At 39.2% G+C, this 10,564-nt stretch overlaps 1 protein-coding gene across 1 annotated transcript; it reads right to left on the reverse strand.

Moving 5' to 3' along the window:
* Window positions 1–405: 405 nt before the first annotated feature.
* On the reverse strand, window positions 406–10,137 carry LOC137880898 (CD81 antigen-like). Its single transcript, XM_068722466.1, has 8 exons — window positions 9,915–10,137; window positions 8,148–8,262; window positions 3,072–3,169; window positions 2,912–2,986; window positions 2,699–2,812; window positions 2,493–2,591; window positions 1,260–1,343; window positions 406–1,112 (listed from the first exon to the last, which is right to left on the reverse strand). Exons 1-8 carry the CDS (start codon window positions 9,978–9,980, stop codon window positions 1,047–1,049), a joined length of 717 nt encoding a protein of 238 aa, XP_068578567.1. The 5' UTR covers window positions 9,981–10,137; the 3' UTR covers window positions 406–1,046.
* Between the last annotated feature and the right edge of the window lie 427 nt (window positions 10,138–10,564).

The following is a 10,564-nucleotide window of genomic DNA, read 5'->3' on the forward strand; positions in this document are numbered from 1 at the left end:
GTCGTACAGATTGCCTAGTTTATTTTCAGATAGAAAGCTTATACAGTATGTGTTTCACGGTCCTACATTTAAAACAATCTCACAGTAAACAAAAGAAAGAAAACATCTGTGTAGTGCAGTGGTTCCCAAAGTGGGGGCCTTGACCCTTACAGGGGCTCACAAGATGATTCTAGTAGGTCAAGAGATGGTAGGAAATAATAACAAAAAACTCCAACTCATTTGGATACACAAAATACTTTTATTTTCCTGACTCTCTCAATTCATTGAGTGAATATCCCTCTCTGATTGAACTGATTACAATTTATAGACATTGAAAGAGAATTTGCTTCATCTTAAGAGGTCACAAGCAAAATACAAGATTGAAAAACACCAGTGTAGTGTATGCTCCAATAAAAACAAAAAAAGTAAGGTGACATAATTTATTAGCATTAATAAAAAAACTGGTTGAGTAAGAAGACATAACTGTATATTTAAGGATGGGTGTTTCACAAGTTAATAAAGGAAAGAGAGCATGAAGATGGTCCATTAGGCACAAAGAAGAGACACACAGTGGACTCACAAACACACAGGCTAACTCGTCATCCTGATAATCATTAGAGTAAGACAGTACATCACCTCAGACCACTGACACCCTGCTGCTTAAATTATATTTTAACACTAACACTGCAGCTAGATGCATCACAAACAATCAATCAGGGAATACATGCACTATCCTAAGTGTTATTAACATATGACAAGTATATATACAATTTATACATCCATAAAAACAACATTATGACCTCAGAGAAATATTTCACAACATATCATATGTATAAAAGATTCAAATGAAGTGTTGTGTGATAAATAAAGAACGTCTAAATCATTGTGTAAGAACGATGAGTGTTTATGGATTAGCAATATCAAGAACAAGATGCATTTTCTAATCTAGAGTAAAAAGAAAGATATCCATCTTGTTGTGTTAAAATCATAAGGAAGAGGAGCTGATGCATAGAAACACGTAATTAAAAAAATCCATTAAAGGCTGATGTTGTTTGTTGGCTGGTCTCCTAATATACTCCAGGGCTGTTACGGATGCCACAACAGAGCACCATGGTGAAGATCATCTCGAAGATCTAAATGGGAAAAAGGACGGAGCGGCTTAATTCAATATGTTTTATCATGGCTGATAAAAGCAGTTTAGTTTCAGGGAAATGTTTCGCCATGACTTGAGCAACATCACACTACAGCTGTGTGAAATATCCATCTGCATTTTCACTCACCATGATGACAGCAACCACTAAAGCAGCCAGACCAATCAGGTAGAGCTTCTCCGAGAACAGCTCGATCAGTTTACTGTGACAGCTCTGGGAGGAGGCAAAAATACAGACGTTGACCATGCCGCTGTGATTAAGTTTTCACCCCTCAAACTGCACACACACACTGTACTGGATTTCATGTAAAGGAGAGCATCTGCTGTCAAAACAAGTGGATCAATATCAGCTGCTTCTGACCGCACAATTCTGAATAATTAATTATGTACCATGTTATCTATTAGTAACATAAATAGTAGCAAAGAGTCGGAAAAAATAAAAGTATTTTTCGTTGAGTATTTTGGGTCAATAATTCCCCAACACAATACTGAGCAATGTTTCTATCTGTAAGATCTCTCTCAGGCAAGTTTGAAAGAGAAAAAGAGGCATTTCTTGTAGAGGCAGTAATCAACTCAAATCATTATCACCTGCCGGTGTCAGCAAACAGCTTTAATGCTTGCCTGAGGAAGATCTTACAAATTAAAACATTGCCTTAAAAAGAGAAATAAGATATTTATTTGGAGTCTAAAAGCGTATAGACTTATTTTGTGCCAGTTAAGTATAGTTTTGTCTGGCATGTGAGTTCTTTGCCTGGATGTGCGCACACTTCGTCCCTCTTCTTTGAAACTTCACCCAGCATCCACAGGCAGAAAACCACCAAGACCCGGTGTTGGTGTTATTGTTTATATTAGTGTTTATTTACCCAAAATAAATATGGTTGTGAACTCTTCTCTTCTTAAATGCAAATGTCACCATGTGTTACTGATTGTTAATAATATGTGCATCATTTGCAGTTTGCACATAGTTTGGGACAACTAACAACACATAACCCAAAAGTTATGAAGAAAATCAACACTAAAACTGGGTCAAAACAGGCCATTCCTTTTTGACACCCAGTCAACGCTGGTTAAATCAAACTACAGTTTCATATTCAGCTGTATTTGTTTAGCATTTGGTTTGATGTTCTGATCAATAAATCCGCAGAATGACTGCCAAGTTCAAGTTGAAATTTCATAAAACCTGAAATGTATAATTGTCCCTCTTTCTAAAGATGCTAATACATTATATGTATATAAAGTATATTTCATGTCTATTCTGCAACTTTACCACTATATTCCAAGGATGGCAGATCATTTCAAATGAGGAACATTTCTCTACCAGGTATTGTGTTCATTGTGAATTTTAGTAAGAATTTGTGTGTACCTGAGATTTCAGAAAATCTTCTGGAGTCTTTCTGGGACACAAGGTGCTGGCGACTTGTTTGAAGAGAGCGGTGTCGTCTCCTTTACCACAGCAGTCGAGCTGAAGGGGACACAAAGAAACAAGAGGTCACTTACTCAACAAAATACACAATAAAATAGATCTATATCGCTCATACACATATTGAGTGACTGTGCATCGTGACGTACCGTAGTGTGGAAAGCATCCAGCACCTTGATGGCAGAGTCTTTGCTGGGAGACCCTGAGACGTCCACAGCTTTGATGTAAGCAGAGTCGTAGAAGTTGATCAGTTCTTTGGAAATCTGTGTTTCAGAGACAACAGAGCAGGTTCACTGGAGCAGAGGTGGAAATCAATGTACACATCAAATATTCAGTAGCAGGCTTGTGTTTGCGTTGCTTACTCTGTCCTTGTTCATGAAACCCCACATTGCTGCGGCCACTTCACAAGCAAAGAGGATGACCAAGAAGAAGAAGAACTAAAGAAAGAAAATAAGGAAACATTATTCATGTGTTCAGACTCAAATGATCCTAAATTAATTAATTCAAACAGAAGATACTTACTGTTCCCAACAGGCATTGAGATTCTTGAATGGCACCGTAACAACCGAGGAAGCCCACAAGCATCATCACAGCCCCAACAGCTATCAGTATGTACACACCTGTGAACACGGAGACAACAGAAATATGTCAATCATACATGGGAATTTAAAGACAGGTAGTAGTTCATCATGGCGGCGTTGTGTCCTGAGCACCACTAGGGGGCAGCAGTGTCATAGCAGTGTGTTGATTCATTGATCCACATGTTGTAATGGATTGCCTGCATGTCTCTCTTGCCTTCCCTGTAGGATGACATGACATTATTGACATCCTGGAGATAAACAGCCCCCAGATCCTGAGAGAGAGACAGTGAGAGCTGACTCTGTTCAGCTGTCAGGCCAGGAAATAGCTCCCAGAAACCCCCAACCCCCAACAAAACCCCCTCTGCACTAACCCCTGACCCTGAGCATTATCCTTCCCCGGGAAACATGTGAACACACAGACACACACCCATATATATATATATATATATATATACACACACACACACACACACACACACACACACACACACACACACACACACACACACACACACACACACACACACACACACACACACATCTTTGTGTAATTAAACTGATATAAAGAGGAGTCCAAAAAAGAAAAATCTATTGAGAGCATGAGCATTGTATTAACCTTTAAACAAAAAACAAATATATATATAAATATATATGCATTTGACCATTATCCATAATAATGAATTGGTGTGCAACAGGTAGTCCTGCTGCAGGAAAATGTAAATGAATAGCAATAAAGCTCCGATTACAGCAGAGGTCTGGCTTATGTTTGACGTAGCTTAAAGGAAAACGTTCAGCACACAAAGGTGAAAACAAATATCTATTGTATTGTGTGTATGGTGAGTTTAATTAAAAGTACTTGGTGATTTGAAGGCATTCATTACTGGCTATGTTTTCTGAGCACTTTCTTGCCTTTTTGCACTTTGTGCTGATTGAGACCATGTGAAAATATTGAAACAGCTACTAAATGACTACGTTTTAAAACTCAGTTTTCAGCAATACATGTGGATGCTATATTAGCAGGCCAAGATACTAATTCCTTCAATCAGGTCCTTTATCTTTCTATCAGAGTGATTACAGGGAGGGTTTGTGCAGCGGAAGTTAGAGGTTGAGTGGCTGCGTTCCAACAGGAATTCATAAAATGAATAACCTGCATAAATGAATTGCCAGAAGAAGATAAAGTTTTAGAAAAGCTGCAGTTTGCGTTCTCATGACCTTAGCAGATCCACAGTAATCTCCCCACTCGAACACTAAAACTGTAAATCTTGTATAGCCAGCGGTGGACAATAACAAAATACATTTACTAAATTTCTAAGTACTTCTCCTTTACTTTTTACATTTGATTCTACTTCATACTTGACTTCACTAGTTATTCTTCAGATTAGGCTTCTTTTTTTTTGCATAATAAAATGCATTATTAGTTTATAGAAAACAATTACATAATGCATTATTAAAGATTTTACCAGTTTTTGATCCGGTTCGAAAAAATCCTTGTCATGTTTCAGACATATACAAGATTGTTAGCAATTCCACCAAAAAGAGATTTCCTCTCTTCCCTTATGAAATTATTTCATTTAAATAATCAAGACCCAAAAAGGGAAAATTATCAAAGTTGTCACGGAAAAAGCAAAGATTCGAGAAAACTCCAAACTAAACATTTGTGTGGCAGCACTTTCATTCCTATAAGGTCTGAACCACTGAAATGAACCACCTGACAGTATTTAAAGTAGTGCATCACTACTTTTACTTAAGTAAAGGATGTGAATGATTCCTTACACCACTGCTTTTAGGAGGACGGTCTAGGAGTCTTTCTATTCTTCCTCCCACACAAATAAAACACACAGGCTTTAACGTAGCCTGATGGTGCGATCTAAAAACCGCAGACAGTAAGAGACTCAAACACCTCACACTGTACCTTACATGCCACGCATAGTCCCCATACTTACATCTACACTCTGTCTTTCTCTGGCTGTTTCAACTCAATGCACTCCTCCTTTGACCCCCCCCCCCCTCTCGCTCTTTCAGGTTTTTGTTGCAGTGAGAAACAGCTACCAGGGCCAGTAACCCGGCAATGCGGCAAAGCAGGCATTATTTCCACCGCCTTCCATTACTATGACAACACCCTTTGAGGTTTGAAGGCTATTGAGACTTTAAAAGAGACAGGCAATTTCATACCACCGGGGAAGTTCATTTATTTCTTGTATCCCAGTGTAATCTCCAGAGGGGGAAGAGGGGGAGGTGAAGACCAACTAAAAGCCACACTTGGACTTTTCTCATCTAGCATATTGATAAAAGAGCTGTGAAGTCATGTTCACACGGTCGGAACATGACATCAATAAACTGAGATGAACCCAGTCATACTGTGAATCAATGGATAAATGATGAGAAGAGGATCAATTATTAAAAAGGCTCTATATAAACATTTTCTCCTGTCATCTTGTTAACAGAAAGAGTTGGAACAAAAGAGGCAGAGCAGACAGGAATCGTGTCTTTAACAGCAGGCCTCCTGCAGTGAATATACTACGTTAAAGTTACACAACGTTTTTGTAGCCCACCTCAAAGGCGGTTCAAAATTATTCACAACTCACAATGTTTATTCACTTTAAAGGTTAGAAGATAAGATTGGTGCCATGTCTGTTCAGGAGAGTGGTATTGATTTTCTTGTTTAACTCTAATCAAGAAAGGGAATAAGCACATTAACCTATTTGTTGAACTGTTCCTTTAAATATCAGTTGAGGTGAGATTCAGAATATTATTCCATAATGCCTCATTGCATATTTGAACAGAAAATCTCAGAAAACTTGGGGAAGTTTCATTGAAATATCTATTGGTTATTTTTTTTCACATGCAGCGTCTTACAAAAATGAAAGGTTGTTGTCTGTAAATTTGTTATTTTCCTCATACTCTGAGCCAGAAATCTCCACTTCATTAACACTTATAGACACAAAACTTCAGACTTAAACAAAAAATGTGTGCCTTAATGTAAGTAATCAAGTGAGGAAGTTCAGTGGCGATATCTATTAGTCTCATTTTTTATTCACCAGGGAGTAGAAATTGGTTGAATTGTCAGTTGACGTGCAGAAAGGGAAAGCAGTTACATTTTCAGTTGAAGTGAGAGAGAATCAGAGCTACTGTATCCCCTGTGTACGTCTTTGGTTTGAACTTTGATAAACAGCTTTATTACTGAGACTCGGAGCAAACAGAGTTGCAATAAATACGACTTTAAAACGCAAAAGGTCTTTGTTTATTGCCATTTCCATGTGGGAAATGTTGGAAATTTCCTGTTTAGACAAAACAGTTAAAGTATCAACAGCTGTGAGGCTTCAGGGGAATAGTTTGTTTTTGTGTACATTGATATACACAATTGTATATGAAATCCTTCCTTCACAGCCTGCTTACACAGAATACAACCGTCTTCTTTATTTCTTTTAGTTATGAAATAATGCAGAACAGTTATTCAGGCTGAGGTTCTGCATTATACATACTGGGCAAAGCAACTGAAGCATCTGTAGGCTGTCTCCCACAGCAGGCTGGAGCACTAACCACACCAGACTACATACAACTGCCACCAATTATGATTTCAGGCACTGGTTAAAAGGCAGGAGAAATGTGTATTTTCAGCCTTACATAAATACCACTTTGGTGCGCCAACATGCTAAAAACATCCACTCCAAACTCTAATTTGAAGGGTAATGTGCAGATGTACAAGGTTATTTGAATTATGCAAGGGCGTATGTTCAAGGGAGGGTAACATTAAAAAAAAAAAAGAAACGGTCCCTTGATCTTGCTTGGGTGGGCCTTGCTTGCCGCCCTGCCTTTAAAATCACGAGTGTGCCTTTACCTCTATAAAAAGCATGGGCTTGCATTCGCTCTGTATACTTACTGAGGGTTAAGTATGGGACAGCAGCAGGAGCCCAAATGTGAATTAATGGGCTCACTGAAGTTCACCACCACACCAAGATGATGGACCTTTGAAATGTTTAAATCATATTGTGTATTGCAGGTTTTAGGTCCAATCTGTGGATTGCTGAGAACGGGGAAATAGACATGATTGAAGACTGTAGTTCATGTAGTGAGAAAGACCTGAGGCACATATTCCTGATTCTTTGGAAAACGTTTACAAAGACAGACAGAGACCATGCTGGACTGCATGAATACAAAGCTCCTGAAAATTCCTGAGGATCAAACACTTTAAAGTGCGAGTGACAGAAGGCACATGATGTCTTTATTTGTGCACTGTGCTCAGAGACCGTTTTCTCAGAGTCCACATATGTCTCAAAATCTGTCTGAGGCATCTGGCCTTTCTTTTGAAAGAACCTCGGGGCTGAAGTCATAAACATATCTGAGTTAAGAAACATCACCTTCAGTGTGTGGTCATTAGTGTTAGAGTGACAGCCGAGTGAAAACACTGGAGTGAATACGGCGCCTGTCACGCTGCAGATTTACGCAGGTCCTGTTTCCTGGTCTTTGCTCAGAGGTCACACCGCTCCTACTATTTCTAGACTCAATGGTTCCAGCTGAGTGTGAAAGACAGGTATTTCTGTCAATTAGTTACGTTTCATCACTCTGTTAACAGTGAGCTTCCTGTCAAGTGGAGAACAAGGAATGAGGATAAGGAGTATGAGAGAGTCTCAAGGAGGATGTATGGTTATGAGGAAATAGGAGGGAAGCAATGATGACTAAGCAACTTACACGAAGTGGATAGATTATCAAGAACAAATTGATATAGTAGCCCTGAAATAAATATTTATTTTGTGAAGACTATATTCTCTGTTGGGTTGGCATTTATGGTGCATTCTTGAGCCCATAATTTGTTGTGTTGTAGTAGTTAATTGTATTATATTGTAAGATATGCTTGTTGTTTTGTCCACTCTGAGGCTGCTACACTCAGTGTACATTTAGCATTGATGAATGAAATGATAACAGCTTTCCCAACCTTAAAAAATGTGGAAAACGAATTTCCAAGTCAAACAGTGTATGACGTGATGGCGAAGCTCTTCTGTTGATGGAATATACTCACTGATGTAGAAGGTGCCTGGTGCCTGGTGGCCTTCAAACTGGAGTATGAGGAGGTTGCTGGTTTGACTGTCATGGCGGAGCCACAGGGCCACTCCTAAGATCACACCTCCGGCCAGCTGTCCCCAAAGAGAAAACGTTTTTCATTATTTTCTTTCATTTTTCTTTACTTTTGGTGAAACCTCTGGGAGGATCAGAGCCTTTTAAAATGTTCGACATTCAAGAGAGATGTTACCATGAATATTAAAACATCCTTTCATTTAAGACTTTTTTTTTCTTTAAAGGCCCATCAAAAGAGAGTTCACAAAGCCTGACTCTCCAAAGATCAAATCAGTTTCAAAACATTTCGGCTAATGTTTCTCTGTGTGTTTAGCTCTGCCGTGACGCTGTGAAATGTCCACTGTCCTTTCAGAGAAGTGATGAAAGGACATCCTGACAGCTCAGTGACCTACGGCACAGACCACGTCCTCCCTACATTGTTTAAAAGCCAACTTGAGAACTTTGTTATTCAACTTTATCTCCCTTGACCTCTCCTCTATTCTGTATATCCTGATAAAAGTTTTAGCATGTGAAAGCTGATGGAGTGTAAACTATACTAACTAACTGATCAGTGCAATTTATTGTTCACATGCCGATGCTCTTTTTCTTTATGCCACTGTTTATTTCAAGATATCTGCACATTTAGTGCCATGACTGCACTCTATTGTTCTCAAAGAAACAGGAAACTAAATCCTCCACCTGAAAAATAGCAAAACAAGGAAGAGAAGGCTTTACAATGACAAAACCAACAGAGGAAACACTCCATCAAGTGCGACGTGTCCAGGATGTGGTGGCTTATCTAAAAAAAGATGACTGTTATGTAGAGACAAACTCAAATGGAAATTCTCAAACAAGCAATGATCAATTCTGACTGTGCAAGGCCAAGAGTGAACAAATTAAGTGGACAGCACATCTGCAGGAAGTCTGACGCGATGTAACAAAAAAAATGCAAACAGCACTGTGGCTCTTATTACTGAAACAAATTTTCAGAAAACAAGAAGGATGAATGTACAATAAATGAGGTGTTTCCTGAGCTCCTCAGAGGTTCAAAGGCAGCTACAGTCTGGTGACCAGGTAGGAACAAAGGAAATGTCAAAGGGAAACAGCTCTCCCCTCCCCCAGAAACCCCACTACCCCTGTTCAATCTCCCTCTTTATGTGTGTTTAATCTGGGGAGAAACAGACTCCTTGAAATTATAAGAAACCATCCAATAATGAGAGAAATTTAGTTCACTTGTTTCATCAGAAACAACTTCAGAAATCAGACCTTCCTGTCTCGAGTACTTGAATAATATGAACAGGAGTTGAATCAATGAAATGATTGATCTAAAACAGCAGTAATGCCAGATACAAAACTGTATTTATCCCTGAGAGAGGACTGAAGCCCATCCAGTGTGAAGTGCTCCTTGCAGCCATGCAGAAAGTAGCTGTTGATGAAGAGCATTTCAAATCCTGCCTGGACAAGGTTTAGTGTGCTCTGCCTCTTCTACTGATGCTGCTCTCCTCTCAAAGACACAGCAGCATAATGAATGGTCCACAGCAGGGCGGGAAACTCTGTCCAGGACTTGTAATCTATTAACTCTAAGCCTTGAGCTACACAGACATGTGGCCTAAACGTGCTGCCACTTAATCAATCAACAAGAAGGAAAAAGCAGTTTTTAAAAGCAGAAGTTAATCAAACATCAAAGGCGCAAAGTCAAAAGCAACTTCAGAGTAAAACATGTTCAACTCACCCAGAAAATAAAATTAAAGAAAAATAACATATATTTTATGCATTTCGTGCAGCCCGCCACAACCATGTTGCCAGTTTTTTTTATCAGCTCGTCCTTTTGCCCAAATCAAAAACTAGTGAGGTCAGTCTACTATCCCGGTTCACACAGCCAGAGTTTACTCAGGCCAGTTGGAGTATAAGCGCGTCTATGCAGCAAACTCCTCCTTTATAATCAAGAGTGAAAACCGAGACGGAGAACTGCCCACCAAGTGAAGCGGACAGGAGGAGGAGAAGGCTGAGGGAACAACAAGCTCCTCATCCGCAAGAGCGAACATAAAGAGCACTATTTGTTCCTCTGCCATCTGCCAGTTTAAAAATGGGTTATGGTCAGATGAAGTGGAGGACAGAAATCCTCGTTTCTTTCCTGTAGACAAGAAGTAGAAACAGAAAGGAAGGAAGTAGACCTACACTTTCCAATCTTTTAATAATAAAACCATGTTTTAAAAGTAAATCTCCATCAACGACATCATGGCACAGGGGTGTGTGTGAAATTGTTTCATTTGTTGTAATTCAGCAATGAGGAAATGCGTAAAATAAGCTATAAATATGTCAATGGTAAGAAATCCCTGATCCGCACCACAAACAAACTGTTTTCTACGGCCATTTTTTTCA

The sequence above is a fragment of the Cebidichthys violaceus genome, unplaced genomic scaffold, assembly GCF_023349555.1.
Source record: "Cebidichthys violaceus isolate CVI_PGR_0920_01 unplaced genomic scaffold, fCebVio1.0.p SCAF_3, whole genome shotgun sequence".
NCBI classification, from domain to species: domain Eukaryota; kingdom Metazoa; phylum Chordata; class Actinopteri; order Perciformes; family Stichaeidae; genus Cebidichthys; species Cebidichthys violaceus.

Coding starts and splice junctions, on each gene's coding strand:
- LOC137880898 (XM_068722466.1), bottom strand. CDS start 9,980: ATGGTTGTGGCGGGCTGCACGAAATGCATAAAATATATGTTATTTTTC. Junction 2,987..3,071: donor CTCAATGCCTGTTGGGAACA/GTAAGTATCTTC, acceptor TTCTTTCTTTAG/TTCTTCTTCTTCTTGGTCAT. Junction 1,344..2,492: donor AAGATTTTCTGAAATCTCAG/GTACACACAAAT, acceptor GCCTCCTCCCAG/AGCTGTCACAGTAAACTGAT.